General features: G+C 42.5%; 1 protein-coding gene across 6 annotated transcripts in view; it reads right to left on the bottom strand.

The window, feature by feature from the left end:
• PTPRM (protein tyrosine phosphatase receptor type M) overlaps positions 1–23,712 on the bottom strand; it is a 665,820-nt gene that overhangs the window by 254,501 nt on the left and 387,607 nt on the right. For all 6 annotated transcript variants that reach the window (XM_086373140.1, XM_086373135.1, XM_086373137.1 and 3 more), the window contains 2 exons: positions 19,993–20,194; positions 17,080–17,182 (listed from right to left, as the gene is read on the bottom strand). In XM_086373140.1, coding sequence (XP_086229266.1) covers positions 17,080–17,182; positions 19,993–20,194 — 305 coding nt within the window. The remainder of the gene's footprint in view (positions 1–17,079; positions 17,183–19,992; positions 20,195–23,712) is intronic.

Here is a 23,712-nt window from a genome sequence, read left to right as displayed (position 1 = left end):
GGGGGTGAGGGAAAATGAAAATATAAATTATATGCAAAACGGGTAATAGAAATGTGTAATTCAGGTTTATTTATGCAATAACACAGACTGCATTTCCTTCCTGTTCCTTTTCCAGTCATTTCCTTTCCCCAAACCTGCAAGCATTTACTGAAATGACACCCTGAATATCAGAACGACCTGGCTCAACTGAATAACATTTTAAAAATATTGCCACCAGTTGAAAATTAGGGGGAAAAAAGGTCAGTTCAGTAAGGTCAATGTGTTTATCATCATGCCTAGGATCCATGTAACATGGGAGCTGAGAGCAGCTGAACGAGCATGTCCTGCTTATTGACTCACAAATGAGGTCTGGTCACAGTTTTCCATGGACAGTGGACCCTGGGTAACACTGTGCAGCATAAACTGATCCATGGGGTCGAGTATTCTGTGTTGGCCACTTCCATTTCTCTTTATCCTGCTCTGTTCTAGATAAGACTGGCCATCTACTGCTGTGGCACACTTGCAGGGTGCCACAAATAAAACTGATGTTCTTGCAGCTGTAATTCATCATCAGGAGCTTGCCTGGCATCCCTAAGTTACTTCTGTACTGGATGTGTGTGCATGTGTGCCTGAGCATGTAGTCCCACATCATACTGTTCTGCTAGTTAGTGATAAATCTAATATCATAAAATATTAATTATAGCTGAAAGGTTGGGCGAGAAATATGAACTCATTTACTGCTCCATATTGTGAACACAGGGAAGGGAGGAAAAAATCCTACAGTTATGGAGGTTTGGGGTAATAAAAGGACAACTGGAACATTAGACTTGGGCTGAGAAGCTGTGTAAAAGGCCATGTGTTATTAATCTTCACAACAGGCACCAAACTGCAAGTAAATTAGCCCAAGATGGAACATCTTTAAGAGTGACTTCTCCCCCTTTTGCCAAGTGAAGATGCTTTCCTTTGCACATTTCATTTCACTTATGTTTATCATAATGTAATCATCACAACTGCATAACAAACACATGACTGTAAAAATTCTAACCCAAAGTCCCCTACGATTTTTAAAGCTGTTTTCCTAACTTGCTGTAGGGTTTTAAATAAAACTAGAAAAATTGAATACTATCAGAGCCACACTAAATATCTTCATTGTTGTGTGTTTATATTATATTTAATTCAGAATCCTTCAGTCTCTAGAAGTATTCACAGCGAGAGTGCAGGCCAGGTGAGATGTGCACTCATGTTCTCGGTCGTGTCCGACTCTTTGCGACCCCAAGGACTGCAGCCCACCGGGCTCCTCTGCCCATGGGATTCTCCAGGCAAGAATACTGCAGTGCATTGCCATGTCCTCCTCCAGGAATCAAACTCACGTCTCCTGCACTGGCAGGTGGATTCTTAAATGCCATCGTCTAGAAGGGGCGAGGGCACAGTGAACTGAGCCCCACACCAGGGGAGTCAGTCCAGCTCTATCACCAAATCACCGCCTGACCACTAGGGTCCTTTCAGCTCTGATATTTCATAGCTCCTGGTATGAGGTCAGGCAAGCTGTGACATCGATGAGTGAGAAGAAAACTATTTTATCCATATTTCCTTCCTTTCTGTGATATTTATCACATGCAAGCCCTGTAAGAGGCACAGGGGAGGAAGGAAAAGAGGAACAAAGACCAGACTGTCCCCATCTTGACAAGCACAGCCTTGGGGTGTTAGAAACAGGTTCCTCAAACTGAGAACTGGGACGAGAAGCTGATAAGGGTTTGTAGCAAGTGGAGGAGGAAGCAGGAAACAGTCTCTGTCTACATCAAAGCCTCCTGTGGCATCAGCTGCTCCAGGAACGTCTGGTCTGGACCTGGTGCCCAAACGCTCCTGCTGCTGGTGACACCCAAAGACTGTCCTGTGCTGCCTACGGCCACCAACTTTTCCCCCAAATTAAAGTCAAAGCAACAACAACAAACAAAAGACCGAATGTCTTTGTGGTCCCAGCGCAAACCCTATTTCACTACAACCCCCTGGGTGTACAAAGCTCTACCTAAGTCCCAGCAGGTCTTCCTGTCAGACTCATCAGAGCCTGCCTGCAAAGCTCCCAAGACCCTTGGGGACCCTTCATCAGTAGGACTGAAGACTGAGGGTAATGGGCCGGACTGTGGCTCCGATGCCTGTGGGGGTCCCAGCAGGTCTGTCCCAAGAATCCCTGGGTTTCCCCAAGAGGAACCCTGGGAGCAGCTGGGTTTTCCTCAGTTTCCATGGTGCCCAGATCCTATTAGAAGGACACTGCAGGGCCTAATGAACAGGGCTGTGTGTTGACTCCCACCCCCCGTGATGCCCAAGGGGAGGAACAAGAAGCAGGTCCCTCTGCTCCTCGGGGTCTCTGCTCCCCTGCCCCAACTCTCCCCAGGCCCCCACCCTGGCAAACCTGGAACTACCTTTCCTACCTTCTACAACCGTGCTGCAGGTAACAAGAGCCATCATGTCTCAATTCTACTATTTCACTTGATATCCACTGTGATTACGAAGATCAAGTCAAAATATTACAGATATGTTGGTTTTTGGGGGGTGATGGCGGCAGAATCTGGCAGCGGGGTGCCCTTGCTGCCTCTCAGGCCACAGGTCCTGCCTGGTCCTGTCCCCGAACGCGAGGCTTGTGCGCCTGCCCCGCAAGCCCTGGGGCACCAGGCTGGATCTCATACCTAGAATCCTTCAGAGGGGATTACGTTCAAGAAAAAGAAAATCTGGAACAGGGGAAGGACAGAGAGGCAATATATTTTCATGCACAAGAACAAGTTTGAAATGGACTTGGAGGGAAAGTTAAATTAAGTTCCATCATATAAAAGCTCAACTACACCTACTCTATTATTTTTATCTTCCCCTGCCATTTTTTCAGGTTACTTTCAAGGGTTCTGGAAGAACAAACTTAGTTTCCAAAATGAATTTTCAAAGAGATGACTGACACTGTCATCCTAAAAGCAACTTTAATAAAAATGATCTTTGTTTCCTGGCAGTAAAGGGATCCAGAGTATTATTTTTTAATACGATAGAAGTCACTCCAAATCAGGTGGCAGAAGGGTGGTGGTGGTGGTAATAAGAGACTTAGCACGGATGCTGTGAACATACTCGGTAGCAACTCAGCTATAAGAAGCCATAAAAAACTGAGCCTGTATAGTAATATAAAACTGAAGTTTTACTGTTAAGTGACATTTTTGTCTTTGTGACTATGTATACCAAAGAAAAAAAGGAAAAATTTTAGGGTGGAAGTCAGGTACTTAGAGCTGTTTTCCTTAACCAATTTTAGCAATGGATAGATCAGATCAGATCAGTCGCTCAGTCGTGTCCGACTCTTTGTGACCCCATGAATCGCAGCACGCCAGGCCTCCCTGTCCATCACCAACTCCCAGAGTTCACTAAGACTCACGTCCCTCGAGTCAGTGATGCCATCCAGCCATCTCATCCTCTGTCGTCCCCTTCTCCTCCTGCCCCCAATCCCTCCCAGCATCAGAGTCTTTTCCAATGAGTCAACTCTTCCCATGAGGTGGCCAAAGTACTGGAGTTTCAGCTTTAGCATCATTCCTTCCAAAGAAATCCCAGGGCTGATCTCCTTCAGAATGGACTGCTTGGATCTCCTTGCAGTCCAAGGGACTCTCAAGAGTCTTCTCCAACACCACAGTTCAAAAGCATCAATTCTTCGGCGCTCAGCCTTCTTCACAGTCCAACTCTCACATCCATACGTGACCACAGGAAAAACCACAGCCTTGACTAGACGGACCTTTGTTGGCGATGGATAGAACCTTTACCAAAGGTTCCACAACTGTGACAAAAGAACCTCTAACCCCAAAGGTTTAAGGTGCTCTTTGCAGGTTACAATTCTTCAATAAAAGAGAGGAACAATTTAAAAAACCATTAATAAGCATTTCAGAAGAATTGGTATTTTCTTTCTTTATTCTTTGGGGACTATTAAGATGCTAAAAGGGAAAAAAGAACATACAGATCAACAAAAAAGACTGATGAATTTGATCAAAACTATCCCAAACACTAAAGCAACTCTGTTCAACCCAAGTCCTTTAAGTATCAAAATGTATTTCACTGGTAAACACTGAACAGATTCTGATGGAGTTAGACTTGAGCAAAAGTTTTTACAAAGTCTTAGTTTAAAGATCATAACAAAGAAATAATGAAAACAACAACCCCAAACCCCTGCTTCTAACTTTTAAGAATTAAGATTCTTAATATTGATAAGCCCCCAAGATTGAAAGGATCATAATCTAAAGACAAAGGTGTGATATGTTTTCTTAACCCTGGAAGAGACAATAAAGAAAAGATAGTAATTTTCAGAAAAGCCCTTGTTGGCAAAGGGAGAAGCAACCACCTTGGTTCCAAAGAGATCCTGCTGGGACGATGTTTGCGGTGCGGACGGCTCCTGGGAGGCGCCTTGCAGGCCACGTAGTGTTGTACAGGGAGAGCATGGCTGTCAACCCCCCACCCCTAGACCTCAGTTCCTCATCTGTGCATGGAGCGCCGGCATCTGAGCAGGCTGTCTGCTCTGACGATTAGAATCATTTCATAAAGGGCCAAGCATGGGTCTGACACAGTATAGCTGCTCCATCTAAGTCACAATAATGCTTCATTTTTTATTATCATAATTATCATTCCCGTCAGATCATCACTGAGGCTCAGGAGTATTTTACTGGGACTTAGAAGCTTTCCTGCAACACAGGCATAAGACAAGGGCTACTGTCTTGTCTATAAGACATGACCGTCTTCACAGACCAGAATAGCATCAACAGTTATAAGAAGAGCTTTCCTACAATGAGCAGAGGATGTCTGTGTTAGATGCTGTCCTGAGAGCTCTGCTTCCCATCATTCACCTCCCAGCTGCCCTCGGAGGTGGACGTTCTCACTCACATCTACTTCAGGGGGAGAATGAGACAGAAAAGCTGTGCCACTTGCCTGAGATCATGGGGCACATAAGGACCAGGATCTAAACCCAGGGTCACCAAACTCCGTGCTGGAGTTGGCTGCACATTTGATGATTCTGAACGCCTGCCTTCCCAGGAAAGGGCCCTTGTTTGTAACTACTCCAACCAACAATTCTTTCTCATCACTGTGGGGTTTTGATGGAACAATAGGTCTTCTAAAACTTTGATAATTTTACAGAATTGTCACACACATTTCTTTCAGTGACCATCAGTTTACTGTCAAAGTATGGGTTTCCTTTAGAACACAGATCCTACTTAAGTGATAATTGTGTATATTGGTATAAAAGTTAAAGGCAGTAATGATGAGAAATTTTAGGCACATTACCAAAAGCAAGAAAAAAGGGGAATAAAAACTAAACACCAATCCGGTCAATATTTCTGCTAAGCAAAGTCTGATATTACAGTTTTGTACTTTCTCAACACTTCAGCTTACAAAGAACTTTCACCGTATTAATCTTCATGACAGTGTCATGAGATGGATCGGTCGTGTGTTGGACTCCAATTTCAGAAGTAAAGAAAGAGAGTTCATAGGATGCCCAGATCACACAAGAGTAAACAATGCAGCCCAGATGCAAACTGAAGACTTCTGGTCCATGTGAGTGTTCTTAAAAAAAAAAAAAAGGCTAGTAATAAATTAATTTTTAAAGTTTTCATTACATTTTTAATTGACTTTGATGAGAATTCTTTGTTTTCAGAGAATTCTTTGTAATAATTCTCTATGGTCCCCAGCTTTTTGGAATATAGATTTCCACTGTAGAGCATTAAAATTCAACATCTGTACACACTCTAGAGTGATCACCAGGACAAGTCCAGTTACCATCCATCACTACCCACCTGACCCTCTTCATTCATTTTGCCTACCTCCCAACCCTCTTTCTCACCTATGGGGGGATGGAAAGAAAAGGAGAAAAGGAGGGGTCTCAGTGACCCCACAAGGTGGGAAGCAGGAGAAGTTTCAAAGGCTTCAGCATAGGCATGTGAGATTCTAGTGACCTTCCGATGAAATGTGTATTTTTAACAATGATTCCTTTGAAGTTAGTCCTTCTGAATATAATCTTATTAATAACAATACGATTGATCCAAGGGTAAAAAGGGGGGTACTTTTTTTAATGCCTCTGTACTCTATGGAAAAATGTAGTATTTAACTTTTATTTAGTGATGAGAATATAAATATAAAATCCTCTTCTTCCTTATATGTTCAATGAGTTTTGAGACCTTCAGCTTCTCATCTATAAAGGCGTCAGTGATAATGACTTCTGCTCACAAGGAAAAGATGAGGTTCAATTCAATAAACATCTATTGCACACTTAATTAGGTTTGAGGTACTGAAGGATATTCAGAAACTAAATTATGAAAATCATTTTGCGACCTTTTTGGATTTCCTATTACATTTACATACATTTTACATAATGATTAGCCCAGGAAAAGGCTCATTCCAACATTAAATTCATAAATTTAATTAATACTCTTGAGTGCCGGTCAAACTTCATTTACTGCGTATGCAGTTTTAATTGTATTTTCTGAGATGGCCACTGTCTACACCTCTTTATTTTCTCTGATCCTAGGCCGTTCTATGGGCTGCTCCTCTCTTCAGTGAACCTACAGTGGTCTTCCAGTCCTGAGTGGTCACTTCCTGCAGCTCCTTTGAGTTTCAGCTTAAACAGCACATCCTGATTTCCTTGTTGGGTTTCCTCCTCTGTCACATGCCCTCAGTAAGTCTTTATATAGCTTGCTCACCATCCTAGCCCCGTGCCTTGAACATAAAGATGCTTCATAGATGTTTGGTAAACAAATGAATGAATAATTGGCAATGTTGGTGCTCAAAGTTCTTACAACACTTGGCACTGTTACAAAGGGCAAGATTTTCACCAGACTAATAACCTCAGAGAGCTCTTACCACTTCTCACAAGCAGGACATATACCGACACTGGACAGGAAACACTATAAGGAAACGCAGAGGAATGAAAAAGGGACACGGAGAACAACTCCAAAGGGATATGACGATATGGAAAAAATGAACAATGCTCCCTAATCATTCTGTATCTAACAGATTGAAGAGTGAAGTGTTACTTAAATGAAGAATCTGAAAACCAAGTACAGGTAACCCTACAAGCATAATGTAATAACAGACTTAATAAAATAGTTTTTGGCAAAATAGAAGGCACATCAGCATGTTCCTGTGCTTTGCTGTTCTCATCATAAATAATTACACTGTGCATATTTAGAAGTGCTGGTTGAGCAAATGTTCTCTGCTGAGGACAATGACAAAACCTGTTCTTATTATATGGCCATGCCCCCCACCCCCCACCCATAGGATCACAAGGTGCTGATACCTGCGGAGAGGCGTCAGGTCCTCTTCAAGTGGACCCTGGGCTCCCAAAGCCCAGAGCTCTCAGCAGCTGCCTGGACTGGCTTTTACTGTCTGCCTGGAGATTGACTGTATCAGCCTCTTCGAACCTGTAGTCTTTTCTCATGTATTCATGAGATTGTGTGTGTGTGTGTGTGTGTGTGCTTGGTTGCTTCAGTCGTGTCCAGCTCTTTGCAATCCTATGGACTGCAGCCCTTCAGGCTCCTCTGTCCATGGGATTTCCCAGGCAAGAATACTGGAGTGGGGTGTCCGGGCATCTTTCCCACCCAGGGATTGAACCCAGGTCTCCCTCTCTCTCTGTGTCCCATTTTTTCATTTCTCTGCGTTTCCTTATAGCGTTTCCTGTCCAGTGTCAGTATATGTCCTGCTCAGTGAGAAGAGCTCTCTGAAGTTATTAGTCTGGTGAAAATCCTGCCTTTTGTAACAGTGCCAAAGTGTTGTAAGAAATTTGAGCACCAACATTGGCCAATTACTCATTTATTTGTTTACCAAATATCTACAAAGCATCTTTATGTTCAAGTCACAGTGCCAGGATGGTGAGACAGTAGGTGGATTCTTTACCATCTGAGCCACCAGGGAAGCCCAACAATTCTGGAGTGGGTAGCCTATCCCTTCTCCAGGGGACCTTTCCAACCCAGGAATCAAACTGGGGTCTCCTGCATTGCAGGCAGATTCTCTACCAACTGAGCTATCTCGGAAGCCCTTAGGTGATTGTAACACTTGAAAAAATGAAAGCGAGGCATCTGTAGTGAGATCTTTGTCAAAATGTCCAAGATCCTGTTCTCAGTCTTAGCTGGGAACACGTCTGGAAACCCATCCCTTCAACTTTGTGGAATCAATAATCATGATTAGGAAGATCAACAGTACCGAGAGCTCGCGGCAGATCAGTGCTGAGATTCATCAATCAGGCGGTAAGTTGTTCAAGCACTGATCTGCCACGAGCTCTCTGGGTTTACAACTGAGATGGGTTTTAAATGATTCGCCTGTAAGATTTACTTGTGGTCCAGATAGATGAAGGGAAAGAAACAGCAAGTAACTTTCTCTATCATCAGTGGACAGTGACTTCAACTTGTACGTCTGGCTCCCTCCCCCGATGGGGGGCTTCTGGGGTCCTGGTTAGTGTGGGAAGGGGGTGCAAAGTGCTACTGACCTCACCTCCAGGGAGGTGGTCACGTATAACGTATGACCTCCACTAGGAAAAATGCTCAAGGGCCTTCATGTAATCTGTAGCTCTAACCTCAGACATTTATCTTTGCAGAGACAAACACAGGTTCCTCTGGGCATAGGAATGAAAAAAAAAAAAGAGAAGAAACAGTGTGATAAAAAACTTGAGTCTTCCCTGCCCCCAGTCAAGAGTTAGCCACATGTATCTGCTCAGCATCCTGGAGCATTCATTCCTTCTGTGCTCTGGCTTACAGTAAGCAAGACACTGCACCTCATCCATTCACAGGCATTGAAACACATCCCAACATGTATAATATTCAATAATCAGCCCCAAAGTGCCAAGCACAGGCTCAGGCCAAAGGCATCAGGGTGATACAGCAAAGGGAATGTAGAGAGAAGCAAAAACAGAATGATCCAGAAGGTTCTTCTGAGTAAGAGGGACTAATCGTGCTGCCTGTTTGCTGTTTACAGAAATTGAGGTCTAAAAAATATTTGCAAACAATAAGTAATTTCCAATAAATTATCAGAGTCATGGCTGAGCTAGTTTTTATTCACTTCAATAATACTTTAAACTGTTAATATCACCAATCAGTCTGATTAGGCGATACATTCTCTCTCTTTATTTTTCTTCCGAAAAACTAAATGTTTTTGGTTCCCCGAAGCCCTGTTCCTAAGGAGAAATAGTGTTTGGCATTTACAAGAGCCCTGCTCTAAGGGTTATCAGTATCTGACTGGGTGGATGAAAACCCGGGCAGGTATACCTCCTCTGTCACATCTGCCCTTCACCCTGCCCAGCTACCTGCCCTCCAGGCTCCGGCTGATGGTTCCTACACGTTTTCCTTCTGTAAATCCCTGGATGGCTGCTCACAGCCTAGCAGTTGCACCTTCACCCCCTGGTGTGGAGCATGAGGTCACCTGATCCAGCCCCATCTCCCTTCCTCTCCTCCCATCCAGCCACGCCAACCCTCTGTAAGTATAACACACTTATCCCCAGATCAGGCCAGCCCAGTGAATCACAAATACCTTTCTTTTAAGAGAGTGAAAGGACAAGCAGACTCTTTGAGGGTACACAGAACATCAGATTCTACTGAGTCAAGCAAGTTAATTGCCTCATTGACTTTTTGTCGATTTGGCATATAGGGAACTTGACTTTTAGAGTCATTCTATGGGCTTCTCAGGTGACTCTGCAGTAAAGAATCTGCCTGCCAATGCAGGAGACGTGGGTTCAATCCCTGGGTCAGGAAGATCCCTGGAGAAGGAAATGGCAACCCACTCCAGTATTCTTGCCTGGAGAATCCCATGGACAGAGGAAGCAGGTGTCACAGACTCACTGGTGCTCTCAAACTGAGTCCCTTTAACAAAACCTGCTGTGTTATACCCAGCTGGAGACGTGAGCGCAGGCCCACAAGGAGAATAAAGCTCATTTCCCATATAGCGCCAAGATCAAATGGAACACGTCTGAGAAATGGAACACATTTTCTTTAAATAAATACAATTGCTCTGCTGCTGCTGCTGCTGCTCAGTCGCTTCAGTCGTGTCCGACTCTGTGCGACCCCATAGACGGCAGCCCACCAGGCTCCCCCGTCCCTGGGATTCTCCAGGCAAGAACACTGGGGTGGGTTGCCATGTCCTTCTCCGATGCATGAAAGTGAAAAGTGAAAGTGAAGTCACCTGGTCCTTCTTAACTCATCCACATACATTGAATCTTGGCCCCTACATCACCTCCTCAGAAAGACTAGCCAAACAAAATTAAGATAGAAGCAGTGGTCTGTGTTGGTCCCCCAGGAGATGGGGGGGTCTGTGGTCTCAGAGAGACCCCCTTCCTACTTGCCAGGGAGACGCTTACTCTACTGTCCAAAAGTTGCCGCTGCTGCTGCTAAGTCACTTCAGTCGTGTCCGACTCTGTGCAACCCCATAGACAGCAGCCCACCAGGCCCTGCCGTCCCTGGGATTTTCCAGGCAAGAACACTGGAGTGGGTTGCCATGTCCTTCTCCAATGCATGAAAGTGAGAAGTGAAAGTGAAGTCGCTCAGTTGTGCCCGACTCTTAGCGACCCCATGCTCTACTGCCTCTTTATTCTCGATGGAATGAAAATTTGCTCTTCACCTTCTTTTAAGACGAAAAGTGGATTTTTCAGAGGAGAAGAGCTCTATAATGAGAAAAATAGCATCCTTTAATGCACTTAAAATTTTCTACGTAATTTATTACAAAAGAGTATTTGATGAGTGTATTCATGCTCAGTCATGTCTGACTCTTTGTGATCTTGTGGACTGTTGCCCACCAGGCTCCTTTGTCCGTGGGATCTGGAGTTGGTTGCCATGCCCTCCTCCAGGGGATCTTCCTCATCTAGGGATGGAACCCATGTCTCTAATGTCTCCTGTATTGGCAAGCATTTTTTTTTTTTTACCACTAGTGCCATCTGGGAAGCCCTTGATGAGTAACTGAGTAAACAATAAACATCAGAAGTTAACAACAAGCCTTAAATATCAGTACATGTTTCCTACTTTACTATGTAAGGCAAAACAGCATGAGGGAAAAGGACAGGAGTAAATGAAAACAGCACACGTTTGCAGTCTACCATAATGACAAATACAAGGCAAAACCAGTCTAACAAAAATCTGGACATGTTATATAAAAATAAACAAATTCTTGACTTCTATATGAAACTGCAGCTATTACATGATGCAGGTTTTTCGTTTTTAAATCAGAAGTGGTCTGGATGAATAAAGCATTTATGCTTGCCTTTGACTAGCAAGAAATATTTCCTATCTCATTTGAAATCTTAATTAACTAGAACACACATTGAAAAAGTAAGGCAAAATATGCCTTCAATTCCTTATGCCCTCTGCTCTTCTTTATTCTTAATGCAATGAAATTCCTATTTGCTTTAAGATTTTGGCCCCAATTCTCAGCCACATAAACTATTCACAAATTGCTTTTTAAACCTATCTGTTGAGGAAGCATTCAACTGAAAGGCCAACCACATATAAGTCTCCGATGACTACCAATGCACAGCATTACAATAATCAGGGCTAAAGACAAGGAAGCAACCCAAATGTCCATCGACAGATGAATGGGTAAAGAGGGACGTGGTATGGATATACTGGAATATTACTCAGCTATAAAGGGAATGAAACAATGCCATTCGCAGCAACAAGGATGGACCTAGAGATTACCACACTAAGCGAGGTAAGTCAGAAAGAAAAAGACAAGTACTATGTGATGTCACTTATACATGGAACCTAAAGTATGACACGAAGATCATGGCATCTGGTCCCATCACTTCATGGGAAATAGATGGGGAAACAGTGGAAACAGTGTCAGACTTTATTTTTTTTGGCTCCAAAATCATTGCAGATGGTGACTGCAGCCATGAAATTAAAAGACGCTTACTCCTGGGAAGGAAAGTTATGACCAACCTAGACAGCATATTCAAAAGCAGAGACATTACTTTGCCAACAAAGGTCCATCTAGTCAAGGCTATGGTTTTTCCAGTGGTCATGTATGGATGTGAGAGTTGGACTGTGAAGAAGGCTGAGCACCGAAGAATTGATGCTTTTGAACTGTGGTGTTGGAGAAGACGCTTGAGAGTCCCTTAGACTGCAAGGAGATCCAACCAGTCCATTCTGAAGGAGATCAGCTCGGGGTGTTCTTTGGAACGGCTGATGCTAAAGCTGAAACTCCAATACTTTGGCCACCTCATGTGAAGAGTTGACTCATTGGAAAAGACCCTGATGCTGGGAGGGATTGGGGGCAGGAGGAGAAGGGGACGAAAGAGGATGAGATGGCTGGATGGCATCACCGACTCGATGGACGTGTGTTTGAGTGAACTCCGGGAGATGGTGATGGACAGGGAGGCCTGGCGTGCTACGATTCATGGGGTCGCAAAGAATCAGACACGACTGAGCGACTGAACTGAACTGAACTGAAAGTACGACACAAATGAACTTATCTATGAAACAGAAACAGACTCACAGACAGAGAGAACAGACTTGCCAAGGGGTCAGGGGGTGGGGGAGGGATGGACTGGGAGGTTGGGATTAGCAGAGGCAAAGTATTATATATAAAATGAATAAACAAGGTCCTACTCTGAAGCACAGGGAACTGTATTTAATATCCTATGATAAACCATAGTGGAAAAGAATCTGAAAAAGTTATACATATATATATCTAACAGTCACTTTGCTGTACAGCAGAAATTAAACACAAGATTGTAAATCAACTATATTTCAACGACAACAACAAAAAAATTGGGGCTTTCTCTTTATTAGAAGAACGAAGTTGCTGCCATGAATTAAAATTACATTCACGCAGTTCAGCCCTAATGTCCTGGTTGCTGATGTGATTTCTGCCCTCCTTCCCCTTCTCCCTGCAGACTCACAACTGTAATAGATGTTTTCCCCAGTCAATAGTTTCTCCTGAATGAATGAATCAAAGACTGATTTGGTAATCTTTGAACATTTCACTGAAATGAATATCAAAATATTTAATTAGTTAACATACTCAAGCTCTGAGTTTTAATTAAGAAGACACAGAGCTCCAAAACATTTAGGAACAAATTAAAGCAACAATGCCTGAAGAACAAAAATGAGAGTCATTGGAATTACAACAACGTGATGGAGTCTCAAGCTACAGCCCATTAGAAGGTATAAAACATCATTAATGAGGGTTACTGCACAGAGCAGATTACAAGACAAACACATACATCACGGGAGTAAAATCATAGACAGAACTTCTGTTGGTGCACGAAAAGCACAGCACTTTGTGTGCAACTCATTCTTTATTTAGAGTTGCTCTTTTACTGCCAGATTATAAGGGTTTCCTCCGTCGGACTGTGTCTGCGTGTAATAAACAGTGGAGAGAAAAGAGAGAATGCAGGTGATTCTAAATGAGTTAAAGAAAATGAAGCTTTTCCCTGTCTTATTAAAGGAAAAAAAAATTGAACCCATGGACAGACATTAAAATTCTGTCCTGGGTGCCTGTTTACCTGCCGGAATGATGGACTCTGTGTTCCTCCTGGCCATCTTGGGATTTAAATAATTTTATGTGACAGAGCTGGTGTGTTGATCAATAAAAAGACAACAATCACTTATGCTAAGAGTTTAGTGCAATTTCAAGAATCTGCATTAAGCAAGCTGAGTGTCTGTAGTGGAATCAATATACAACCACCTCACTTAGTGAAGTGCCTTAGTGAAGTATGACTAAATTTTCAACACCAATGAATATGGATTCAAGAAAAATCAAATCAATCGAAAGAATGGGTTCTTTGCAATCACACAATGACAGTACTTTTGAACACATAATACTGTGCAAAATCCAGGAAAGCTAACAGATGTTCGCTTCCATTTCCTCTTCTCGTATTTATCTTACCATTTGGGAAAAGCTTTCTTGTATTGCAGTTTGATTACATGTGCATTTTGCAAATTTCCAGATGTGTTCAAATGTTTCAATCTACATTATGGCTTTATATTTTAGGTCCCTCTGATTCCCTAATCAGAGTTCTTATTTCTCTAAACATTAAATGAAATTGAAAATTTTCATATAACCCATTTAGACTGAGAGCATTATGGACAATTTTTTTCCAAACTAGTCTTTCTAGATATATTGGGCTTCTATCTACTCAATAGGTAATCAGTCCCATTATGCCGCACTATAATAATGAATCTCTTGAAGAGAATATTCATTTTTCTGCAAAAAAATCTTTTTGACAGGTGAGTCTGAGATAATTTCCTTTCTCAAACTTGTGCCAATAAAATTTTCCCATTTAAGACAAGCATCCTTCCAGTAAGGTAGCATCTGTAGTGGATTTCTTTATAATGATAGTAAGAGGCTGCCATAAGAATTGATCTCTATTCTATCATTATAGATTTCCTTGATGGATACAAATAGTAAATTTGTTCATTTCAAGTTGCTAACATTGTGAAAGCAGGTATAATAGAGGCAGAATGCAAAGTGACCCTGGCCAATCCCAGGGATGGTTAGCCAATAACAAGATGATGTTTCATAAAAGCAAAACAGTGCTGAACTCAGAAAATCAGGTGGTATAACAGGTGTGAAAGAGCATATGACAACATAAACTGAAATCTTCTCAGAGTTAGAGCTGGGCCTGATGAAATGATGGGGCACCTGCATTTTGGACACCCTGATCAGCATCTGAATTTGTATTTTTATAGACATAGAAATAAAAAGCCCGAGGGTGTCTCCAACTAATTAGTAAAGCTCCAGAGTCTCTGAAAACAAATGTGAAAGTGTTAGTAGTTCCGTCATGTCCGACTCTTTGTGACCCCACGGACTGCAGCCCACCAGGCCCCTTTGTCCATGGGATTTCCCAGACGAGATACTGGAGTGGGTTGCCATTCCCTTCTCCAGGGGATCTTCCCAACCCATGAATTGAACCTAGGTCTCCCACACTGCCGGAGATGGCAATGGCACCCCACTCCAGTACCCTTGCCTGGAAAATCCATGGATGGAGGAGCCTGGTAGGCTGCAGTCCATGGGGTCACTAAGAGTCGGACATGACTGAGCAACTTCACTTTCACTTTTTACTTTCATGCATTGGAGAAGGAAATGGCAACCCACTCCAGTACTCTTGCCTGGAGAATCCCAGGGATGGGGAAGCCTGGTGGGCTGCCGTCTATGGGGTCGCACAGAGTCGGACACGACTGAAGTGACTTAGCAGCAGCAGCTCCCACACTGCAGGCAGATTCTTTACCATCGGAGCCACAAGGAAGCCCAAGATGTAAAGGAAAAGAACAAAATCATGTCTTAGCAAGGCAGATGGTGGAAAACATGAATAGTCATTTGGGACACAATTGAAAAATTTGAAAGACAAGAAAAGGAGTTCTGGGGAGAGGACTAACATGGATTGCCCAAAGAAATGTTACAGGAAAACCTAAGACTTGGAAAGACCTACACAAAGATACAGGTGACAATCCAGCTGAAAAGGTTAGGAGGAAAGAAGCAACAAGAACCGAAAAGTGTGAAGGAGTTTCTGTAAGAATAGAACAGAATGGGAGAAATGGTTAGGATTTCAGCCTCCTTCAGTTTGGAGGCTCTGAAAGTAAATGACCTCCACCCCCTCATGTCATCATGAAGCCTTTCGACACAACCCTGACTCCTGTCCTCATGGCCTGTTATTGCTGAGTCTGGGCAGCTCTTAAATTGGTCAGAGAAAAACAATGTTCTCAAGGCCACGGCTGGAGAGTGAATTATCCTTTAATAATAATTCAGCGTTCTGGAGTGAACAGAGTCTGACTTACGGTTATAGGTATGCTTGGGTTTTGGACAGACACCTAATGAGGGTGAGTCTGGGTCATTCAGTTTGTGCAACCCATATCAGTGCCACACATATCAACCCAAAGGGCCTGGGTAGTGTCAGTGGCATTGCTTTTCTTGCAGAAATAATTCTTACACCTGGAGAGAGCTTTTACATATTTCAAAGCATTCTCACTCACTGGGCCTATGAATGGCCATCCGAAATCCCTTCAGGGCCTACTACGTTAAGAAAGCAGAGTAAATTAAAAATTGTCTCTTGCCATTTTGTAGGGTTTTCAAATAAAAATGTCTGTTTCTACACTAATTTGATCTCTCTATCAACTAATGCTTGTCTGTTTTTCATCTTGAGCCTGTGAACTGAAACTTATATATCTTATCAGGCAGAAGGAAGTTCAGTGACTCACTCTTTGATACTGTAGAGAAAACGTGATCAAAGACGGCCAGGTTTCAGAAGGTTAATGAAATAAAACTCTACAAAAGGCACAGGGAAATGAACCCCACACAGCCTTATTTGTGAATGTAAATGTTTCCTTGGAGAATGCTATTCAAAGGAATAGATTATTTTGAAGGGAAGTGATTCTGATAGCACAAAATATCGGAATTCTTCTGAAATGACTAGAAATTTCATTTATATAAATTATTGAGCTTATGACAAGTTCATATTCAAGAGTTATTGAGGCATTCCTTTGCTCCTTCCTAAGAAGAATACATTTATTTTATTCATTCACTGTAAAAGTTATAATTTGTAATTTCTTGGCTATATAAATCATCATGTGATGAGAAATGGGGTCTACATGGTGGTAATAAACCTAAATCTGTTCAAATAAAGACTTCACAATTGTCTTTCCAATCACCTGTTTCTTTAAAAAAGTACAGTTATATAGTACACATTCAATGGAAAGATTAGTTGGTTTACTAAAGATTAAAGATTTAAAACTCCATGTAAACAAAACAAATAGACAAAAATAACTCAGCATCTATTTAAGGACTACAGCTCAGGACACTGATACCATCTGCCCATGGGTAACTAAACTGCAGAGAGCAATTACCTTTTAGGAGGAAAGCCACCTCTGAACAGATTGGGGTTTTTGTTCCTTAACTTCAAAGAACAACCACGTGCATCAGAATCAAACTCCTTACAGAACACTTAATCACTCACATCAAAGCCCCTTCTTTCCCCTCAGTCCTTTCCTTTAATTAGAACTCATAAGGACATGGTTTTACATGCTGAGTGAGGTCTGCGGCAAATCCCTAGAAGGCACGTGGGAGAAATGTACCCATCTGATTTGGGTTTTCACCTAAAACAACCCCTTCTCGGCTCCATACCTGACGGGTGCACCTCGACTGTGTGCAGGCTTCAGCAGGACCGTCACTGTGCTGTCCGTCTGATTCAAGGGCGTCTCCAGTTCATAAGCCGGCATGGAGGGTGCTGGGGAAGATGCAGGAGATGGGGAACCCATGATTTCTGGTTTGCCTTTTCTTCCTACTTTCATTTACAATGAGCACTAAGAACACAGTACACTTAGTCTGTTAATAAATTGCCATGAACAGCCTTTATGTATCTGCCCAACCTTTAACAAGAGGGACAACTGTTACAACCAGCATGTGTTGACTTTGGTCTTGAGTTTAACCTGGGAGGGGGCATGAGGGGACTTAGGAGGTGTTGGTAATACTCTGTTTATTGATTTCGGTTCTCCCTTGATGGATGTAGCCATTACACCCATACATTCATGCACATCATTGCAATTATATTGCAAATTGTAAAATAAGTTTAATTTGTGTGTTTTTATGTACATATGTTTTTCTCAAAAAATTAAATGCAAATTTAAGAAATAATTGCTAAGATCATAAAACTGATCATTTCAGTTCTCCCATCTAAGGCAAGGTTTCTAGTGTCCCAAAGGTTCATCCAAGATTTGAAGAGGTCCTTAGGAGTCAGAGGGCCTTGCTGGACTTAATGACCACTTGTGGGCTCTTCTGGAAAGTATGACTGAGAGAAAGATACTGAGTTGAAGTAAGAAAGGCTTGGGTTTGACTTTCTGCTGCATTTTGTTTCGACCAGCATGAAAGCTCAGGGACAATTATTATCTCTGAAGCTTCAGGTTACTCATCTTTTAAAACAGGAGAAATTATCCTGTAGGGTTATTACGGGAATTCAAAGGGATTACAGACAAAGAGAGTGGGGCAAATATAATTCTACAAATGTTCAATCTCTTTGCAGCACAATTCCTATTTCCAAGGCCATTTCTGGGCATTCTTTGTTTTCTAGATTAAGTCTAATTACGACAAGATAACGGAGCTCTTGAATAATTTTGTGATCACTGTGGACACGACACATCATTTCATGAAGACTGTGATGCTGGGGGTGCGGGAACATGGCCTTTTTAAGACCCTCAGGTCTACGTACCTGATGAGAACATTAAAGATCATTTTTTGCAAATACAGTTTCTAAAATCTCTTACATATAAAAAGCTTTTATTGTAAAAGACATGGATTACAGCTCAGGTCCATTTACTGGATTTTCTCAGCACTAAAATTAGCTCAAATTCTACCAAAAATGAACTCCAATTAATGACACAGAAATCACATTTTGTGTAGAGAGTAGTTCTTGGAAGTCCATGAAAGGAGAAAATGGGGGGGTCCATAAACTATAAAAATTTTTTTTGAACTATAAAAATCAAATATTTACTGCTAATGAACCTTTCCAGCATAACTAAGATGTTAACTGGCTTTGCTTTGGGACAGAGCTGCAGAACTTGATGAGCTAAGAGTGATCAGACTCATGCTAACCAGAACTTTTATCTAACACAAATGGGAAAAATGAATTAGTTTCTAAAAGAGTAGCCTCTTAAAGATAATAACCTTGGAAATAGGATTTCCATGGGGAGAAGTTACCCCCAGAAGGGGGATGTGAAGCTATGTACATTGGTACACATGACCTCTTTAAATCTCTGTGATAAATTCATACACCAGATTAATACCATTTTGATTTACATCCAGGGTAAATTCACTAGATCAAGGTTAGAGAAGAAGTACTTGGGAAAATAATAGCTAGGATTCAAATTTTCTGATTCCATGCCCAGTGGTCTTTCTCTTCACCCATCTGTACCACTTAATGTCATTTTCCCAACCTCCCAAGTATTCTTCCTCTTTTACTATTCTCTACATTGCTTTTATAAGCTAAAACTTTCTATCAACTGTCAAGTGCCTATTAAACTTCAAGTTAAGTTTGTACTCATAAATGAACTCTTATACAATGCAAAGTTATCCCTTAAGCTATACCTGCTTAAAATCAAAATTCCAAACCTTCCTGCTCTCTCAAAACCTAATAGAATGCTTACAGTACTTGAGTTTATCTTTCTCCCTTTGGTTTTAAAGGAAAACGTAAAACCTTTCACAAAACTAGGGATGAGGGACAACAGGCATGAAAATCAGGCTATCACTTGGCTAACCCTGACTGATGAGAAGTGACCTCCCTCACCTCCACTCTGCTCTTCTAACCCCCAACCAGTTACAGCTCAAACTCAAATACTTCTGCACTTGGATCCAAAGGGGGAAAATGGAAGAGAAAAATGTTCCTGGAACTGTGCTTATGGCTGCTGCATTTCCCACACCAGATGGTAACTCCATTTCCTCTAGTCTGAAGCTCAAAGACATTTTCTGCACAGTCGCACGTGCCCAGAAATATTTCCCAAGTTACGTCTTTTGTTGGGTAGCATAATTGAGTCTCTACAAGAAAAGAGCTGGCAGGTATAAGTGCCTGGCTCCCCCTGCTCCCCGCTGCCCGTAGTCACCTCTCTTTTCTGGTTGTGAAACCACTAATGGTCAAGGTCTAGGGAAGGCTGAGCCTTCGGGAAGGGACTCCACGTAAAGCTGCCTTTCTGCTGAGCATTTCATCATGAGAGATCTCCTTACAGACATTTTCCCAACCCGGCTGCTCTGGGAACTTGGGATGGAGGAGGGCAGAGGGTCCTCAGAACAGGATCTTCTGTTCACATTAAAGTTCTTCAATATACACTCTTGAATCAGTGCCTACTTCCCGACCAGGATGACGATCTGAAGCTCCTGGCTGGTAAATATTTGTAGCATTTTACCAAATTTCATGAGTCTGATTTTCATACATTCCCAAATACAAATTTATGTGTACGTTTGGGTGAGCTTTGCACACTTGACAACGGGAATGAGAAAGTACTCGAAGGCTACTTCTGATAAAAGACAAAGCTCATGAATGTATGATACCTGATATTTTGGTGGTGAACTGATTTGTTGCCGGGGGTCCAAAGCCCTTAGCTGTGCTGGCTCGGATGGTGAAGGAGTACGTGGTTCCTGGATACAGTCCAAAAAACAGGAAGTGGGTTTCATTTCCCAGTTTTGAAACTCTTCCACTTTGATTGGATAGATCTATTTCTGGGTCAAAGGAACTGACTGCTTTGTAGGTGATCTGTAAGAGAATAAGAATGTGATGAAGTGTCTGGGCAGATGGACCAAGATGGCATCTTTATCCAATAAACCCTCGTGATGCATGCACTGTCAGATGCTTGATGATAAGCTCTCCTGTTCCCTTGGACTCTTAGAATCCTGGACCCAGAGAACGGGCACAGGAACTCAGCCAAAACTGTTACGAGTTATTACTTTTATAGACAGAGGAACTGAAAGCCAGTAGATTAGAACATAAAGAATGAGCTCATGTTTAAGCTAATATCTTGAAGTTGTTTGCTTTCAAAATGTCATGTTGGAAAACTACATTACAGATGGCTTAAAACAAAATAACAAAATAGACAACCAACTCAAACAGATAAGACCCGACAAGGAGAGGGCCTCATCTCTCACCCAGGGGCCAGAGTCTGGTTTTATACTGAAGAGGATTACTGTCTACTGGGAACAAGAGTACTTTTAAGCGTTCTACTCCATGTGGGCAAAGTTATCTGCTCCAAAAATAAATCCTAGACGCTCGTCAGCAGCTCTTGATGGATGACTGTGGTGTTTGTGATAGTGTCCTATTCACTTTTGTTCTTCAGAGCAAAGCTGTCCAGTAGGACAGTCAGGACGGGAAGGTTCTATTCTGCACTATTCAGCGTGGTGGCCCCTAATCACAAGTGGCCATGGAGCACAGGGAACATGGCTGGTGAGACTGAGAAGCTGAACATTTTATTTCACTTTATTACTATTTGAAAAAATCCTTTAAAAAATGAAGTATAGTTGATGTAGACAACTTAGCAACTAAACAACAAGGTGGATATGTGCTCAGTCGTGTCTGACTCTGTGAGGCCATGGACTGCAGCCCACCAGGCTCCTCTGTCCATGGGATTTCCTAGGAAAGAATACTGGAGTGGGTTGCTATTTCCTTCTCCAGGGGATCTTCCTGACTCAAGGACTGAACCCACATCTCCTGCATTGGCAGGTGGATTCTTTTTTTTTTAATTTAATTTTAGTTTTTAACTTTACAATATCGTATTGGTTTTGCCATATATCAACATGAATCCGCCCTTTACCACTGAACCATCCGGGGAGCCTACAGTCTGTTAATCCCAAACTCCTAATTTATCCCTTCTTCCCTTTCCCCCTTGGGTAATCATAAGTTCATCTTCTATGGCTATGAGTCATTTTATTTGAATTAACTAAAACTTAAAATGCCCAAATAACTAGGAGCTGCCATTTTGGACTCAGTGCATTTCTGGAAGTTTTCATGATGTTTATCACATAACAGTGTTCAAAGCACCCTGGATGAGTCTGGATTGTGTGAAAATAAATATAACATAGGTGTTTTTAAATTCTGCCCTTTCAAATGATGCTTGAAAGAATTTCACTCTAAGTAGTTCATCAACTTCTCAAGAACGTGCATTTTAGGGGTGATTACTAACTTCTCCTGGTTGTAATGATATAATTTTTAAATGCAGCATATTCAAAAGTTTTAAATTGCAAAACTGAGCACTTTTCTTGCTTTCGAATAGGTTAAAGTTACTTATAATTTATGTGCATGAACACTAACACTGTTATTATACCAAGTGATAACTGACATTCTTTCTTCTTATATTTACACCATGTCATTATAATTAAGGAGACCTCTCTGAGAGAATATTTAGATTGAATCAACTAAGCAATGGCAAGAAAATGTTTGCTGTATGTATTAATCACCGCCGTGCACGACACCATCAGAGTCTGACAGCAGATCTGCTGTTAACCCTCTCGCTGGTTTCCTTCTCAAGGTTCCTCAGAGTAAAGAGTAAGACTGAGTCCACTCGTGCTCCTGTCCAGTGACTTCAATGCCACCTCTGTGTACCTAGCTGCTTACATTGACTCCCACCCTGAGAGCCCCAGAGAAAGCAGATCTAAGCTGTGACAACATAACCACTCCCCCCAAGTCCATTACTTCACTCATTCACAACATCTCTACTGCATGTCTCTTGGGTGCCAAGCACGGTGCTCTGGGCTGGGGTCTCACATGGTGACTCGATGTGATGACTGACTGGTGGCGGGGGGAGCAATCTGGTGGATTAAAGAGAGATGCAACCTAGAAGTTACGACACAGCCTAATTGGAACATGCTAGCCTCCCTGGTGGCTCAGTGGTAAAGAATTCACCTGTAATGCAGGAGATGTGGGTTTGATCCCTGGGTTGGGAAGATCCCCTTGAGTAGGAAATGACTACCACTCCAGTATTGTTGCCTGGAGAATCCCATGGACACAGGAATCTGGGGGCTACAGTTTGTGGGGGTCACAAAGAGCCCGACATGACTTAATGACTGAACACAACAAGAAGGGAATGATTTCAGAGAGACTGCTGGGAGTTCAAGACTGAAACCAAAGACCTGTCTACCCTGTCTCTAGCTGGAGCTCACATTCCGCGTATTCATAAATCCTTCCCAATCCCACTCTGAGGATCTCTGGATCTGCTAAACCCTGGAGTTGTGACGGTGTCCCCACCATCCATCTGGCAGTAACTCATGGAGTGCGCTAAGAACTCTTTGTGGTCTAAAATCGTGATTAAACATGACAAAGGAATTCAAACTTTCCATACAACTGTCTCTCTTTTTTTTTTTTTCTGAAGAGTGATACCTTATTCTTTTTGATCCTACTGTGATAGGTAAGTATTTGGCCCTCAGTGTATGTTCTCCTGAGAACTCCCAGGGAGAGCAGGTGAGCACTCACAGACACGCTCACAGTGCAGCGAGGAGGATGTCCGCTCTGCTGCTGCCAACAGCAAAGCAAACAGCAAAGGCTTCATCAGAGAACTTGCTGTTTTACCAGGGCTGAGGGGTTTGGGCTCACCTCTAGCCATGACCTTGCAGGATCAGCTAGACTGGGTTTCTTAACTCTCTTTTGGTAACACCCCTCAATAATTTATTTAAAAGCACAAATTCTCTCTTCCTGACCCATAACAATGCACATTTTGTTGTTGTCTAGTTGCTAAGTCAAGTCCAACTCTTTGTGACCCCATGGACTGTAACCGGCCAGGCTCCTCTGTCCATGGGATTTCCTAGTCAAGAATACTGGAGTGGGTTGCCATGCTCTCCTCCAGGGAACAAATCTTCCTGACCCAGGGATCAACCTGTATCTCCCACACTGGCAGGTGGATCCTCTACCAGTGAGCCACTACAATGCCTGTATAAACTCCTCTTAAAATAAAAAAATAGCGAACCCTCTCCCTCATCTAAGAAATCCCTAAAGAGCAACTCTGTTGTGTCCAAGTGGACACAAAATGTTGGAAAGTGCATGCTGCTGCTGCTGCTAAGTCACTTCAGTCGTGTCTAACTCTGTGCAACCCCATAGATGGCAGCCCACCAGGCTCCCCCGTCCCTGGAATTCTCCAGGCAAGAACACTGGAGTGGGTTGCCATTTCCTTCTCCAATGCATAAAAGTGAAAAGTCAAAGTGAAGTCGCTCAGTCGTGTCCAACTCTTCACGACCCCATGGACTGCAGCCTACCAGGCTCCTCCATCCTAAAACTCATCCAGAGCCCTG

The sequence above is a fragment of the Bos grunniens genome, chromosome 24 (assembly GCF_055505025.1).
Source record: "Bos grunniens cultivar Pamir isolate PY7600 chromosome 24, Bosgru_T2T1.0, whole genome shotgun sequence".
In the NCBI taxonomy this organism is placed as follows: Eukaryota; Metazoa; Chordata; class Mammalia; order Artiodactyla; family Bovidae; genus Bos; species Bos grunniens.
This window is presented reverse-complemented; position numbering and strand designations above follow the sequence as displayed.